The sequence below is a fragment of the Taudactylus pleione genome, unplaced genomic scaffold (genome assembly GCF_031769625.1).
Source record: "Taudactylus pleione unplaced genomic scaffold, aTauple2 ptg000533l, whole genome shotgun sequence".
Lineage (NCBI taxonomy): Eukaryota > Metazoa > Chordata > Amphibia > Anura > Myobatrachidae > Taudactylus > Taudactylus pleione.
In genome coordinates, this window is record NW_028284935.1 from 5,504,994 (window position 1) to 5,522,671 (window position 17,678).

The window sequence follows — 17,678 nt, forward strand, 5'->3', positions numbered from 1 at the left end:
TATGATCGACTGTCATTTGCTCCCGTACATTACCAGGTTTTCAACCAGCCAGACTGGACAGATATCTGACAGATAATTGTATAGTGGATGCCCAGCTTTAGAGCAGTTACAGTTCTCCATCCATTACTGGTTATGCCCCCCCAACACGTTCACATACTGACTGACATATTCTCGTGACGTGGGGAAGGAATGCGTCTTGTACGTTTGATATCGGAGAAGGCCGAGATAGCGGCTGTCTGTGCATGCAGTTCACTGGCAAGGTGTTCGGTTCAAGAGGTAGAGACCTCCTGAGAGGATTTCCAGAACAATAGTGAGTAGCAGACAGGTCCTGGTTGCCTCCTGCCAAGGAGTCCTTCATTGCCGACCTGTGAAACCAAGCGGCACAGCAGCAAGCGGTCACATAAGCCAAGGTTGTGTTGCCGGATTGTGCTGCATGAAATCCTGGAGAGGACCTGGGACTCTACCTGCAGAAATAGGAAACAAGATGGCCGCACAAGGCCTCCCCCCGTTTCTGCACGTGAAATCATGACCTTTGCTCTCCACGCTGCCTGGGACATGGACTGCCAATTATTTAGGTGGGTGCCGCCATTGGGATGGGAGACTTGCGTGATAAAGGAGACGGAGGGAGGAGGTGGGGGAGTTGATTGAAGGAGAGGAATGACATTATTGTTTATTTTCTACGGGGAGGGGCTGTATTACGCCATTCAATATCGCAGGCGGGTATTCACATGACTCCGAGGTCTTGATCTTGGTGTGGTATTATTGATGGTTAGACACGTCTTTCTTATCTTCAGCTTCTTCCTCCTTACTCATCATTTTCCCGCCATAGTGGCAGAAAATTTGTGGGCTCAGGAACCATGCGAAATGGCTGTTGATCTACTCCCTGGGGGACCACCTACCCCCTATAAAGTATCTCTGTGATGTCACTAGTTTTTAGTAAATTGATAGGTTGTTCTATTGTGCGTCAGCGATAACATCGACACAATATAATCCGGTCTTTCTCTAACTGACTTCATGCAACGCCATGTGGAGAAAGCCACTTGCATGCTATCACGTGGAGCTTTGTGTAGTCTAAGTGTAGCCCACCATGTTCTCTCTCTTTTGCTGCAGGCTGCCATTTTAAGAGAGAGGAGGTGGAGCTTCTCTATCAGCAGACATAAAATGAATAACACCTGTATTGTGCAGAAATGGATTGGTGATTCATACTCAAGGGGCGGGGCCATGATGTCACAGTAGCTCAAATAACTGCAGTCTCTTTTTTTTTTGATCTGTAGTTAATCCAATTAGGATAAGGTCCTGAAGATGTGAGAGAGGTTTGAGCTCTATGTAGTTTTTTTAAGCAAATCTCTATTGATACGGGAAACCGTAAACCATGTATATTTCCCTTCATGGCTCATAATTAATCATGCTGGTATTGAGGGCTTAGTGTTCCTTGTATCAATGACCCCCCATCCAATATATTCTCAATACATATTGTAATAATAATAAAACGGCAACCCCATGAAAAGTTTTTTTTTTTTCCTTTTTTGTGTCTTCAGGCTACTATTTGTAATTGATAATTCTGCAGATGTTTTTTTTTAATGTAGGTATCATGGCAGCCACAGTGCACTTGATGTAGTGAGCAGGGAGACTTTGGGATTACCATCTGAGCTCTATCTTAGTGACATCCTTGCCTTCTTTCACTTCCATTATGCCATCACATGACAAGGTGTGTGTGTGGTGTGTACAAACTGTCTGTATCTGACAGCCATATTTCCTTTCCTACCAAAGAGATTTTGAAAATGTGATACCGATTTAAAAGGTACTTTACTTGCTATTTAAAGAGAGAGGGAAAAAAACAACAACTTTTTAAAAATTTTTTTATGAGATTTGCTGCTTGAAATTTGTCTTAGGATTGTTGCGGTCTGGAGGAAAGAGTCCCCCAGTCAGGAGTGCGTGCCTGCTATTCAGCTTTCTAAACTGAGTGTAATTTTGGATGGGTATTTAATTACTGCTACACTAACACATAGTTGTGGATGGAGTTTCTGAAATTGGCGCTAAAATAGCCCACGGTGCAGGATTCACCACACCTGACACTACCTATGTACACTCAGTGCAACAGCGCCCCCAGTGGTCACAATAACGATGGACCTCCAAATACTTCTATTGACTGTAACAATGAATAATGTCTCTCTCTCTCTCTCTCTCTCTCTCTCTCTCTCTGTCTCTCTGTCTCTCTGTCTCTCTGTCTCTCTGTCTCTCTGTCTCTCTGTCTCTCTGTCTCTCTGTCTCTCTGTCTCTCTGTCTCTCTCTGTCTCTCTCTGTCTCTCTCTGTCTCTCTCTGTCTCTCTCTGTCTCTCTCTGTCTCTCTCTGTCTCTCTCTGTCTCTCTCTCTGTCTCTCTCTCTGTCTCTCTCTCTGTCTCTCTCTCTGTCTCTCTCTCTGTCTCTCTCTCTGTCTCTCTCTCTGTCTCTCTCTCTGTCTCTCTCTCTGTCTCTCTCTCTGTCTCTCTCTCTGTCTCTCTCTCTGTCTCTCTCTCTGTCTCTCTCTCTGTCTCTCTCTCTCTCTCTCTCTCTCTCTCTCTCTCTCTCTCTCTCTCCCTGTGACTAGAAGCATGCCATGAAGTTTGCAGCTTGGAGGGACTGAGAAGAAGTCCGACTAGTACTTTAGCTCCTCGGTGTGCAATTGTGAATATCCCCCGACCGTGTCTCCCTAATTAAACGCCTGCGGCACTTCATCTGGTTCCAGCTTTGAAGCATCCAGGGAATGCGTGTTGTGTTGTGTTTTTGTTTTTTTGAGGGGCACAGCCTGTGATCAGTAATCCAGGAATAAATGTCTGCTGGCGGGTTTATTACAAGCCTTCAAGCATATGAATTTAATAAATCTGCCCCAGTACGAGAGCCGCTCGTGAAGGAATGCAGCCAGCTCGTATAAATGATTTGCTTTAGTTTCCTGTAACCGCTCAGGCCGCGTCCCCTTAAAAACAACCAGCGTTTCAGTGAGGGCTGGAGGAGTTTTGCGTCTCGCTTAGAACGTCGCTCTCGTCACACAGACGATAGAAGTTGTTTGCGAAGTTACCAGGTTGTTTTTTTTTTATTTTTTTTTAATCACCTTGAAAAAGAACGTAGATTTATAAAATCGGTGTTCTCCTCAGAACATTTTGCCAGCCGGCTGGCATCCCGATGGGGGCCATCGCAACAAACAATGCACAGATTCTGCCCAATAATTAATTTTTTGACACAGATTATTTTTTAAACAGTGCTCAGATACCGGCCAAATTTTGGCGGGACCGTTTTATTTATTTACTTTTGAACAGCATCCATTTGCTGGCTACACAGGAGGGTGCCCAGTGACAGGTGGCCACAAACGCAGGAGGACCCCTCTCTTTACAGTTCGTAGGCGACTGTCAGTCACAGGAGCTGATTGAAACCCTCTCGAGAGGATGCATTTGCTCGTAGCTGCCGATGGCTCTCATTGTGCTCATGGATCGCAGTGCGTGAGATCGGGAAGCGTACGCTCGCCGAGCATAGACTACCCTGTAAAATGAGTGACAGGAGAAGCCAGTTGTGGGTGGTGACAGGGACAGGCCCCTAGAAACGGGGAGAGTGGAGGTGCGAACGCAGGCGTGTCTGAGTGTTTTAACGTTGTTTCAAATACGTGCATAACTTAAGAGGCAGCGTCATAGTACACGTCACCTGGCTGTATTTTACACTGAAGTGCTCTCAGTGCTTGCGGTAGGGTATAGTCAACCACAAGCGCTGCGTTCGCCACCGATGTACCGATGGTTGCATACACTTCCAGGAGATGACATGCGCAAGTGGGTGTCTTAAGATAGACTGGTGGGCGTCTGCATACACAGGCCGATCGCATGCCTGGACACAGTGGGCGTGCTTATGCCTTGCTGTGCGATCGCCTGACTTGCCGTCACTTTTCTGAATTTGCATTCACATCAAACGAGTGAACGCACCTAGCGAGAGGGTCTGAATGAGCTCCACTGTTCCCACTGGCAACTGCGGCACCGTTCCTCTTATCCGGGGGGAGGGATCTTCTCTTCCCTCCCGCCTGACGCCGGTCACCATTGTGACGTGGGCCAAAGTCGCTTTGAATGTTGACAGAATGTGATTAGGTCGACAATCCATATGTAGATCTGGATTACGGTTGACATGGTTAAAATGTCAACACTTTCAGAATGTCAACACCACTTTAACCATGTCGACCTTAGTACAGGTCTACATATGGATTGTCGACCTATTGACATTCTGACAGTCAACATTCAATTGTTTTGTGCGGCGATAGTTAATGGGCGCCTGACGGAGAAATTCAATTGTTGTGGACGCCCATTAATTATCCCGCTTGTCACGCCCAAAACCACTGGGTATAGCCTTGCAAAGCAGCCATACCCGTCTAAACTAATGGGCGTGACGCGAAAAGTGCCCTGTGGGCGCCCAAAAGCCAACCTTTTTGCACATTTCTGCTCGTCCCCTCAGGAGGCGGTGAGCAGAACTGAGGGTGCATGTGACATCCGCGCCAGATCGGAGCAAAAATTTAATTGCTCTGTCAGGTGCTCATTACTAAGAGCACCCCAAAAAAACTATTACATTTCCCCCTCAGAACCTGTCGACATTCTGAATGTAGGGGGTTAATTAAAAAAAAAAAAAAAAAGGAAAAATTCTAGTCAAATATCTAAATATTTACAATTTTAAAACCCATCGGGGCGTAAAGCGTGTTTTTAGGGACTGTGGGGAGATGTCAGAGAAATTTTAAACGGTAATAGGGGGAGAATTAGCAAACTTAAAAAATGAAAACTTGCCCATAACAACCAATCAGATTGCAGCTATCATTTTGTACAATGTATTAGAGAGAGACTACAATCTGGTTGCTATGGGCAACACCTCCACTTTTTTTTTTTTAGAAGGTTTGAGTGATCTTCCTAATAGATAAAAATAAGTTGTTTGTTATTTATTTATATCTATTGGCATGTGGTAGGCATAGGTGTATCTTACTGAGATACAGGGTATCTGGTGTGTCCTAGAGTCCTTCACCTACCTGCATCTTTTGCCCATTGTCCCTTCTGGAATCTTTTGGTCCTGAGGTGACATTTTGCAGCTTTTTTTGGAGCGCCAACTCGGATGGGTGGGAATCGCCATGAAGGGTTGGCGCTGAGTGGCAGTTAGTGACCGTTAGAGATGGTGCCCAGAACAGACAGTAGCCACAAGGAGACCTGACCCTGCCACAGGCAGCCGGCTGATGCCCGGAGAGAGAGAGGGAGTATCTGCCCCTGAAGACTGAGGTGTGAGATTAGGCTGAGAGCCGCATAGGGAGCCTGGCACAGGGTGGGCACAAATAAGGAGTTATAATTCCAACCTATGCCCCCCCTAATGCCAGTCATGGTGACAAAGGGCTACATACATTAATAAATCCTATCGGGCTTGATGAAGTGTTTGATGGAATTCGGGAGTATTTTCTTCCCGTACTGTGTGTAAGGGACATTATATTTTTCATATTCGCCATGGCATTTCCCGGTGCACGCGCCCCCTATCGGTACACTGGTTTTTTCTATTCGCCTTCATATTCAGTGTGCTCTTACATATATCCTATACCAAGGGCCGTATTCAATTAGCCGCAAAAAAGTCAGAAAGGTTTCGCCTGCCGCACTTTTCGCCTACATCGCGAGTTTTTTCTGCGGAAAGTTATCTGGCGAGCCCCCGCTATTTGCCCTATTCAATTCCAAAGGACGCGATAACACTTCCCGGCGAAACTCAAACAGGCGAAAAGTGCGTGTAAAACTGGGGAAATCAGCCTAACACCCCCCAAAAGACGCACTAACATTGGGGATCAATATAGATGTCCCCGAATAGCCCTAGTGAAGCTATTTGGGTTACTTAAGTGCTGTCAGTTGCCTCTAATTAGCGACTTTGCACAAGTGGTGAAGAATAGCATTAAGCAGTTTTTTTTTATTTTGGGAGAAAATAAGTTGTCCTGTCAAATTTGGGGTACTTGAAAATGGGCGCAAGCATGGTTTAAAGTCGCAAAAATAAAGTTTAAAAAAACGCACCTTCACCGAGCACCTGCAATCAAAAAAACACCTCCCCCATACTTGCAGAGCCCCCAATAGTCGATTTCGCTAGTTTAAAAATTTGTACCCCCACTTTGCACTTTTTTGCCCCAATTTTCAAAGTAATTTTTTGTGGGGTTCCTCTTTTTTTTTTTTTTTAGGGATTTTTTGATGCAGTTAAGCTTTGGGGGGCTGTGCCAAGGGTGCTGAGTGGTTTTCCAACATTTGCACCCCAAAACCGCAATTCTGCACTTTTTTTTTCGACCACCTATTCGCCTATTACATTGCATTGAATTTTCGCATATGCGAACACTATTTGGAATTGAATGTGGCGTAAAGTCTCCGCCTGGCAAAGTGACGTCATCCGCGATACTTTTTTGTGAAAAACGGCTTTTCGCGTCTAATTGAATACGGGCCCCAAGTGCAGAAGTTATGCCTGGAAATAAACATTTCACGCATGCGCCCAGGCCTGCGTAGCCCGCGGTTCCGCCGTCACGTACTCCATGGAGTCTGCCTTTCTGAGGACGCCCAGTTACCCCTTTTCAGTCGTGACTGTAGATGCGATTGAAACGTGTACGGCACTGCTTCATCCATACTTGCGTGCGCTCCTTTCTGGAGCATGTGCAGCGTTTTTCCGCCGTGCGATCACCTCCGCATCAGCCCTATAATATTACATTTAAATAACATGTTTATACTGTATATTGTCATTTTTTAACTTAGGCTGGCTTATGTGTATTGTATTATTTATCTGTTTAACCTCTCCAGTGTTTATACATGTAGTATCTGCTAATACGATGAGGACTTAACTATCCCTCCCTCATAGGGATCGTTGGGCTGGGGCCATGTTGCAACCACTACACATATTGGAAATTGTTCTTTGCAGGACAATTCCAAACTGTGGGGGAGATGTACAAAAATTTGGGAGAGAGATAAAGTGGAGATCTATAGAGTACCAATCAATCAGCTCCTGTCAAACATAGCCTGTAACATGACAGCTAGGAGCTGATTGGTTGGTACTTTAATAAAGTGGAGAGAGATGATCTCCAAAACTTGGTACATTTCCCCCTGTATCTGTTGAATGCAGTATATTGTGTTTCCCTGCTTGGCGTGTGCCTGGTAACTCTATTCCTGAGTGATGTCAGAGGGGGCTGATTTGCATGTTAGTCTGTTGACTCAGATGGGTCGCGTCATGTAACACACAAAGCCTGAGGTTGTGTATCCGCTTGCAGTGAACTAACCAGGGAACAGAAGGCTCAGAGTCCTGCGTTATGAGAGAACCCTGGTGACTGGTTCTGTGCCCAGCCAGTAGTGGGTACTGCCTGCCTGCCTGCCTCCAGCCTGCATTACCAGTCATCAAAGGGTCCTGGAGGGATTGTGTGGACTATCGGGGACATTTGTACCATCAGTTCTGTCTGCTGGGATCAGACCATTGGAATGTGCCAGAATTGCCCATTTATTCTTTACCATTGCCACGAGATATCATTTAGAGTCCTAGGTTTATGCATGTACTGTTTAATATTTGATTAGTTAACAAGGGAATCTCTGTACTGTGGGGACAGTAGCAGTGTGATTCTTGTTTGGGTTGTTGCTGTAGCACCGGTTCGGTTGCTGGGGGTGGTGTTGGTGGCTGTGGCACAGGGTGCTAGGAGTGTTGGTGGTGGCTGTGGCACAGGGTACTAGGGGCGGGTGGCTGTGGCACAGGGTGCTAGGGGTGTTGGTGGTGGCTGTGGCACAGCATGCTAGAGGTAGCGTTGTGGCACAGGGCGCTAGGGGTGTTGGTGGTGGCAGAGGGTACTAGGAGTGTTGGCAGTGGCTGTGGCACACGGTGCTAGGGGTGTTGGTGGTGGCTGTGGCACAGGGTGCTAGGATTGTTGGTGGTGGCTGTGGCACAGGGTGCTAGGGGTGGTGGCTGTGGCACAGCGTGCTAGAGGTAGTGTTGTGGCACAGGGTGCTAGGAGTGTTGTCGGTGGTTGTGGCATAGAGGGTACTAGGGGTGGTGGCTGTGGCACAGGGTGGTGGCTGTGGCACAGGGTACTAGGGGTGGTGGCTGTGGCACAGGGTACTAGGGGTGGTGGCTGTGGCACAGGGTGCTAGGAGTGTTGTTGGTGGTTGTGGAATAGAGGGTAGTTATCTTTCATAATAGTAATGGTGGGAGAAGGTCACAGGGCACTTGTACAACCACCTGGCAGCATAGAACAGAAGCGAACAAAAACATTTTATTTCAGTATTTGTACAATTTGGCATTTTCTTAAGCAAATAAAGGAGGACTTACTCCCTGTCTCTTCTCATTTCCGCAGAGTCCCCCCCGGCAGCGATGTCCAGGAATGGATACTTTTTTGAAGAGACTGGTAAGTCTGCAGCGGCCATTTTATTCTATTTATTAATATGGGTTTATGTAAGGCCACAGACCATGCAAAGTATACTGCTGGCACCAAACTGGTCCTGCACCTCTCTTATACCATCAGTGCGGGCACCGGGTACCTGTGGTCAGAGGGGGCAGGGGCTCCACACCCAGAATGTCTGCAGCACACTTCACAGCTGTGTTAGAGATAAATAGTGTGTATAGTAATTATTATTATTTTCTTTTTAAATGACTACAGTATGGCTGACACATACACGTACATGCCGAATGGAGTCCACGGTGTCTATTCCCCTTTTTCCTAAAATAGTGACAATTGACCACAAGTGGAGTATAATGATGCACTGAGTGTATCATCGGTATTGATATAATGCTGGGTACACACGGAACGATCTGTTCATCGAACGATATCGCTGAACGATCTACCTTTGAAATTCCTGGTGTGCTGGATGAACGATATTGTTCATCCACACACCAAAGATATCACCAACGATGAACGAACAACGATCGCAAACCCCTATGGAAAATACACAATATCGTCCAGATTGGCGTGCATGCATGCCCGATGGACGATATCGTTATCGTCCAGCGGGAGCGCGCATCGTATGTCGTTCATTGCATACACACGTAAAGATATATCGTTGAACGATATCATCATCGTTCGTATCGTAACGATATATCGTTCCGTGTGTATGCACCTTAAGCATTGGCTGCAAGTTGGCCCAGTTATTGCAGTCCCTATTTTAATGCTTCCGTTGGGCCTGCAGAGCGCACTTTGCTGTCATGATAAAACCGCTTTGAGTTGTATCTTTAATACTGCACAGTAGTTAATGGTACCACGTCCCAGACATGACTTTCCCAACCTGCCGGGATGACTACAAACCCCTGTGGGCCGCAGCAGCTGAATGGCCCAGCGAGTCAGCAGCAGCTGATTACAGCCAATTAGTTCCCGGCGTTGGGATCCTAAACCGTTGCCGAGCGGTTTGTTTGTGAGGATGTCCCTGTCTTTATGTGGTGTACGAGCCCTGCTTTGATATGGAAATAGCCCGGCAGTTCTACTGGGTCTCCCAAGCAATCTTCTCCCGGCTGTGAGACTTTCTGCGCGGGACGGAGGCTGAGATGAATGACGACCGCCGGCCTTTTCAAGTTGGCTGAACTAGCTGTAAAGTGTCTCCCCATCCGACTAATTAGAAATAAGTGCCGTGACTTCCACCAAGGCCCATCAAATGACGGGAGATGAAAGCACATGACCGCATAATCAGATGCATTATATGGTGGAGAAATACGGATTTGTGCAGCTTACATCTCATTCTCACACAGACACTCTCAGAGCATGGGGGGGAGGGGGTGTCGCTGTCCCACACTTCCCAGATCACGTAAACCCACTATGAATCATTATTATTATTAGTTTGTTTTTTGTTTTATGAGATTACTGTTCTACGAAGATAAAAAGCAGCTAAATTAGTGTTTTATTTCCCCAACTGTATTCATTACCAGTGTGGGATTGCTGGGCTTACCGTCTCCTAGGTAACAGAATGCTCTGTATACTCACACACACAGTGATATCCTAGCTAGCATAACTGACCTGCTGTGCTTGGTATCTTTAACCTTTTTCTTTCCCGTCATATTATCAATTTATTAACGTTTATTTTAGAGATGAGCGGGTTCGGATTTACTCGGATCTCAAAACGGCATCTTATTGGCTATCGGCTATCACTTGTTTTGGATAGCCAATAAAATAAATCCGAACTAATCCGAACTTGCGGTAAAATGGCGATTAAGAACTGAGTAAATCCGAACCCGCACATCACTAGTTTACTTATATTGTGCCAGACTGGGTAATAACAGACGTAGAGAGAGGCTGGAGATCCCTGCTGGCAAGATGACAAACTTTATGCATCGGTGTAATGGTTAGCGTTACTGCTTCACAGTATTGAGGTCATGGGTTCGATTCCCACCACAGCCCTAACTGTGTGGAGTTTGTATATTCTCCCTGTGTTTGCGTGGGTTTCCTCCGGGTGCTCCGGTTTCCTCCCACACTCCAAAAATATACTGGTAGGTGACTCCCAACAAAATTACCCCTAGTGTGTATGTGTGTGCGCATGCGATAGGGAATATAGGGCCTGATTCAGACCCGGTCGCAAGCGCTGTGCGCTCGCAACCGGGTCGATGGTGGGCCAGTGCGCACGCCGTGAGCGCAAAAAGCGCTCGCTCCGGGACTCACTACAAAAGGGGCGGCTGTCGATACTGATCGACAGCTCGACCCCTTTTGTAGGCGTGGCCGGGGGGTGGCTTCACAAACGGAGGCGAACGCCTGCCGTTTGTGGGCGGCCTCACTGACCTCACCGGTGACGTCAGTGAGAGAGCTTGCGGCTCTGTTATAGCCAAAAGCTCTCTGGGACTTGCGGCCACGAGACCCTACCACAAGGGTCTCGTCGCAAGCCCGATGGTCGCGATGGTCTTGACCATCGCGACCATCATCATGGCCGCTAGCATAAGCTGTGGGTGGTAACCCACAGCTATGCAAGAGGCCGCAACTTAAAAACCAAGCGCCCGCCCTGATTCAGAGCGAGTGCTCGCTTTCTGCGAGCGCCTCTGAATCAGGCCCATAGAGTGTAAGCTCCACTGGGGCAGGGACTGATGTGAATGGCCAAATATTCTCTGGATAGCGCTGCGGAATATGTTTGCGCTATATCAATAACGGGTAATAAATAATTGTGTAAGAGATGAGACAGAATCTTCTTCTGAGGATTTGCTAATATTTAGCACCTTTTATATGTACCAAATCTCTCTTGGAGACGAGACACTAATTTTTATCTTCATATATATGAAAATGTAAAACAAAAAGTCCGCACTGCGCTGTTCTGTAGAGCAGGACTGGAAGACGGTCACTCACACTCTGCTGGATCGGTTAGAGACCTGGCGCTCTCCTCACAGGGTAAGCTACGACGGGTGGGGGTTGATCACATATGAAGTATATATATAATAGTTATTCTAGATTTATTATCCTGATATGTAATACAGTCTTTCATATGTGTCCATGTTAAATTGTGGCTTCACTTACTGTTTAATTTATTTTATGACATTTTGTTATTTAATAATTAAAAGGGGCTGAGACCGTTTATGTAGTTTGGCAGCCAGGAAATAGCTTTACCAATAAAACATGCACATTAGAGCTGCAGATAAATAGTTTCTATGCCCATTATCATTTTCAGGCCATGTAGCATTTTTTGGGGTGGGGGGGTACACTTAGGGCCTGATTCAGAGCCGCTCGTAAGCGGCTGCTCTTTCGCTCCGAGCGATGTTCGCACATCTGCGCATGCGTATGGGTCGTAATGCGCATGCGCCAACCAGTCATTGCAGTCGGAAATTGTGCGCTCGCAAAATAGCGAGTGCCTGCTAATTTGAGTGACAGGATGAGGCGTTTGTGGGTGGTAACAGGGGAAGGTGCTTGAAAACGGGGAGTGGAGATCCGAACGCAGGCGTGCCAAAAGGTCAAAACGTGCGTTTTAAGGGTGTGCATAATTAACAAAGCAGCGTCATCGACCACGTCACTTGGTTGTTTCTTAGCCTGAACTGTTCGCATGATTGCGGTAGGAAAATCCAACCACAAGCACTGCGAGCAGTTCAGACGCCTTTCGATGTACTCGATTAATCTAATAAATAGCGGAGATGACGTAGGATGCGAGCGGCCAGGGGTCGTCTTTACAAAATAGCGAGTGCATGTTTCGTTCGCTCGCTCGCTCAGACATAGAGGCGTCAACAGACCGCAAAGAGCGAGCGCTCAATTTAAATAGCCGGCCCCTTTTTCTGAGCGAGCGCAAATAGCGTCTGGCTCTGAATCAGGCCCTTAGTTCCTATATTTTATGGTAACTCCGGTGGGGGCAATAATTCTGGGTGGCTTACAGGCCCGTTACATGAATGGAATTGCAGATATTGCCCTGTATGCATAGTGGAACTACATCCTACTCCATCTGTATGTGTGGACCAATTTGCTCAGCTTTTGACCTGTCACACTAGATCAGTGATTCCCAACCTCTGTCCTCAAGGCACACTAACAGTCCTGGTTTTGGTGATATCCATGCTAAAGCACAGATGGGTCAAAATAACTGAGGTAATAATTAAGTTGCTTGTGCTCAAGTATGGCTATCCTTAAAACATGGACTGTTAGTGTGCCTTGAGGACTGTGGTTGGGAACCCCTGCACTAGATTGAGGAGACTGTTGTGCAGGACGTGTCTCGCATTCATCCTGTGGATACGAGATCTCTTGTCATCTGACCCCTGCTCACCCTGTACGCCGCACATGTTTTCTGTATATCCTTGTATCTCGCCATCTCGCTGTTTACATCGGAATTCCTTCATGTTTGTTGGTATTTATTTATTTCACTCGTTTATGTCTCTGAGCATAACCTGGGACATGTGAAATGCGTGTTACTGCGTAATGTGCCAGTCTGTACTGGGCAACTGGTTTTTGTTTGTAGCACATATCAAACCACATTCACCAGGGCAGATGAGTGTAAGGCAGAGAGGCATATTCTGGTCCTGCTGTGGGACTACAAGTCCCAGCATGAACTGTTATGTGATCACAGCTGGAGACCTGCAGGTAGGCCTGCTCTAAGTTTTTTACAGACCTAGGAATCTCCTTTAAACAGCCACAGCAATGTTAAAGGATTTATGTTACAAATAACTCTTTTTTTTTTTTTTTTTTTTTTGCCTTCTGGTGTTTTTGAGTTATTACATAATGTGTGTTTTTTTTGTTTTTTTCTCACATGAAATATTTACACCGGCACGGGAATCCTGCCAATAGCATGTAAAGCATTAAACTGTCTTCATAGTCACAACACTGATTTGGTGATTAATGTCTGAAATGCCCTTTGCTCTATTTAATAATTGCCCTGTAAGCGTAAACATATCTTCAGTGGGTGTAACCTCATTGGAGGCTGTCAGATGTACTCGCACACAAAACTTCCTATTTTAATATCCATGTGTCTCTCTGCTAACAGGCGGAACTGCTGTTTCATCATCATTGCAGCAGCAATATCTAAATTTAGGTTCCTGTATGCAAATCCTCCCTTGGAATGTCTCCGCACCGTGTTCCTTTTACACTAGGGTTTGTCTGCCGTTTAAAGGGGCAGTAAAACGTCAGTGGATTATTGTACAACCAAATTGTGAAGAATTGAATGGAAGTCAAATAATTATTTCTGATCATTTTAAACTGAATATACACAAAAAGAAGAAAGACAAGTACACAGCTCCAAATTAACTGATTATATATAAATAAATAAATTTTTGCAGTAAATAGAGGTTTTTGGCATAATCTTGGCCAAGGTTATGGGCTTACCCACCATATCCGGGTAACCTCTGTAGGGTAGGTCCCTAACATACTAGGGTTCAAATCCAGAGCGCAGGACACCCCCCAAACTGGCCCAGCCAAGCTGCCCCAAGGCACCGCTCTAATAAGAAAAGTGAAGTGTAAAGGAAATGGTTAAGAGCAGGTGCATATAAAGAATAAAAATAAAAAAGTGAAATACATATATAAAAAAACAGACAGTAAAACGTTAAAATGTGCTGTAAAGGAAAAATGTGTTATAATGTGGTGCCCTGAGGCAGATCAACCAAAGCAATCCAGGAGGACCCACGCCCCAAAAATGATCCAAAGCTGCACTACACAGTATTAATATTTGCAGGACTTACCTATATTGTCCCTCTGACTGGTGTGCATATTACATTGCCAGACTCCATGCTCTAAACCAATGTAATAAGAGTGGAAAGTGTCTCAAGCTTTCAGGTTTGCAAAGCAATGCACTGATTGGATTACGTAGAAAATGGGCCTGCACACCCTGAATATATATATTTTATTATTCAGGGTGTGCAGTCTGAGGCCCATTTTCATTTTAACATGTAGACTATGATGGGACTTAATTATGAGTACAGCGTTTTGTTTGAAATACAGTTTTGGTGATGGATTGAAATGCGTCTGGTTGCCGCATGCTTGGTTTAGTAAATGATTGCAGGGTATTCTTGGTACTGTTTTTAGTTTATGAAACCCATGCATGAGCCATGACAGTGACTGGCAGGACAAAAGGTAGGGGGCAAAATAACACAAGTCCCCGTGGCATGGAGGCAGCGTACAGCAATATCACTAATTCCTAGTTCATTGATAGGCTGTGGTCTAATGTTTCCTGCACTGCTTCTCATTTACTTGGAGTCCCTGATGTACCTTGATAGGTGCACAATTTTTTTTAATCTGTATCCAGGGGCTCTTCTTCTTGTTACATTACATTAAGCCCAAAGTGACCGAATATATGATGAAAAATTAATTATTGGGTATTTATTACTGGCAGCAAGGAAATAAGTTTAGTAAAGGTGCGTACACACTGGGCGATAAAGTGGACGACTGAATGATAACAATATCGTTATCGTTCAGTATATCGTCCATGTTTTAACACCAAAACGATGAACGATAACGACGATGCGTGTTCCCGCGGGTCGTTCGTCATTGTCGTTCATCGAGCAAACATGCAGGCCAACCTGACGATATCGTCAGGTTGGGGAATGGGGGAGAGAGCCCGGTGCTGAACGATATCGTTAATGATATCGCTCAGCGGGTGTGCTCAGTGTCATGAACGACATTGAGCACTCCCTGCCAGGGACACACTAGACGGGGATGCAGTTGGGAAGCCGGCTGACGTAAGCCCGACAGCCGGCTTCCCGACTGCTTTATCCCAGCGAGGGTTAAATGACAGGCGTCTAAGTCTAGACGCCTGTCATTATTCTGACGCTGGGAGACCGGCGCCTGACATCCCGATCGAAGGGATGCTGGGCGTCGAGAGCGGACAGCTGCGGGGGGGGGGGGGAGGGTTAGGTTTAGAGCTCCCGGGGGGGAATTAGGGTTAGGCACCCCCCCGGGAGGGTTAGGATGAGGGAGGGTTACGCACCCCCCGGGAGGGTTAGAGGAGGGAGGGTTAGGTTTAGGCACCCCTGGGGGGAGGTTAGGGTTAGGCAGCGGGGAAGGGGGGGTTAGGGTTAGGCACCCCTAAGGAGGTTAGGTTAGTAGATACTTACCTGAGGACGATCAGGATTTCCAGCGCTGTCGGGCTGCCGCTGCCGGGATCTCTGCTTTTGTCTGCCTGACTCTGCCGGGATTCGAGCTCCCGGCCATGCGGCCAGCAGTATTTCATAACGCTTCCCACTAGACGATAGCGCCCAGGGAGCATATCGTCTAGTGTGTACGCTCCTTAAGACTTGTTTGTATCCGCCTCATGTTGCTGAATAAGCGGATTGTTACAATATCTGTGTGTTCTAAAATGACATTTTGCAAATCTACCTATTGGTGTTTTCACAAAATACTGCTAGATGTAAGATAGAGCGGTTCAGTGCGAGAGGGATAAAGGCTTCAGCAATGATTGTGTGTGTGTGTGTGTGTGTGTGTGTGTGTGTGTCGGTCATAAGCATCGTTATGGCAATTGCTGCTAAGAGCCATTTGCAGTATATTTCAGCTTTTCAGCTGCTTGCAATACTGCACAGCCATCAGTTCTGCTCTTTACCCCAGAGGGCTCCCAGCAGAGGACATAGAAATATCCTGACTAGTGTCGTTACACATCCACACCTGCATCTAGATCTGCTTTTTGTTCTACCCTGGGTTCAAGAGCTGCAGGTGTACTTCAGTTTCTTCCAGCAATGTCTTCATTGTTCACAGCACTTAAAGTCCATTCCCCCCTCCCTCACCGGTGTCTCCCCGCACTCTCTCCCCTGCTGGGCCACACTACACCACACACGGTCACAGCTGGTGCAGGGGAGGGAGACCCCCTTCACGGGTGATGCAGCAGACCCCTGCTCTCGCTGACTGACTGTTGGGCTGGTTTGGCGCTGACCGGACAGGCCTGTGATGGAGCCCGGGAGCTACCCTAAAGCTGTCTGCAGAATGACGCTGGATTCCTTATTATATATATTCCCTCTTCCTCTCTTCTACTTTTGTTTCTGTGTATTTCAGTTTTATTATAGTGTTTTTACTTTTTTTTTTCTTCCTTTTATGAGATGTTTTCTTAAGATTTTACAGAGGTCTGATAAAGTCAAAACTCTATTCGGTGGAACTGCCCCGGTAACATTTGCCAGCACTCATGCCAAGCATAGAAGGAAAGATCATTAATACAAACTTGTGATTGTTGGGTACGCACATTGTAATGCGATGTTGGGCCTGTCAGTCTCTTGTAGGACACTGCGCAGAGGCTCGGAGAAACTAAAATGGTTGATTGCGGAGGCTTCTTAACCGGAGTTCTGCAACTTGTGGGTTGTTGTAGTGTATATGTGTGGGTTTATTTTTATTTTTTTCCCCCGATCCTGGTGGTAATGCAGGTGTAAGTGACACGAGGGTGACATATGAGTTGACTTGGTGCAACAGTTTTCCTCCACAGCTCCGCAATCGGATTTCGGCGTGCAGGTGCCCATCTCCTGGGACCGCTCTCTCTCTGTCTGAGAATCAGCCTCCTGCTATGTAGTGTGCAGTCAGGGATAGAGGGAATATGGAATAGGGAGACGCTGGCGGCTTCTGTATTCTCTGGAGCGATCCTTCCTGCATCACTGACCTGCTCGGTTCTACAGAGCTGTCAGTCAGACACCTGTACTGTCATACATACAGATGGGGCTATACCAGGGGAATGCTGATGGACTAGGATGCACGGTGTTATGTCAAGTCAGGAACTGCTTCATATCACGTCCGCAATGTCAGGTGTTGGGGGGGGGGGGGGGGGGGGGGGGGAATTATTTTCTCCAATGCATTATTTGGAAATAACTATATGCAGTTCCCAGATGTCTCTATAAGAGCCTTGCACAGCAGTCACTTCTCTTCTGATTACTGCTAAGGATTGCATTGTTAGATATGGCTTGTTAAGCCAAACACCTGTGTAATTACTGCTATTTTGCCTACTTACTGTCTGTCCTTGAGCATTCATTTTAACTTTGTGTCCAGTCACAGAATGTATCGCAGGACAGCCCTCCTCTCCGCTGCAGAGTCGTGCGCATTACAGTTGCGTCTACACTTGCGGCTGAGTAGGCATAATAGGGCGTTCTCATCCTAGACCACCTTCGGAGAGGTTGCGTCAGAGGAAACGTGAGCTACGCATTGTCGAAAATGCGCCTTAATACGCCCATTTTCAGACGTGTCTGCTGCACCATAGACAGAGCTGCTGGTACTGAGCACTGATAATGACGACGGTTATGTAACGAAGCACAGGGATAAGGGTTGGTCCGCTCGCATAGATGCCTATGTGCATTTCCGTGCACTCAA

At 46.5% G+C, this 17,678-nt stretch overlaps 1 protein-coding gene across 4 annotated transcripts in view; it reads left to right on the forward strand.

Moving 5' to 3' along the window:
- Nucleotides 1–17,678, forward strand: part of SLC4A11 (solute carrier family 4 member 11) — a 131,618-nt gene that overhangs the window by 30,062 nt on the left and 83,878 nt on the right. For all 4 annotated transcript variants that reach the window (XM_088450891.1, XM_088450893.1, XM_088450892.1 and 1 more), the window contains exon 2: nt 8,331–8,381. In XM_088450891.1, the coding sequence (XP_088307017.1) occupies nt 8,331–8,381 (51 nt within the window). The remainder of the gene's footprint in view (nt 1–8,330; nt 8,382–17,678) is intronic.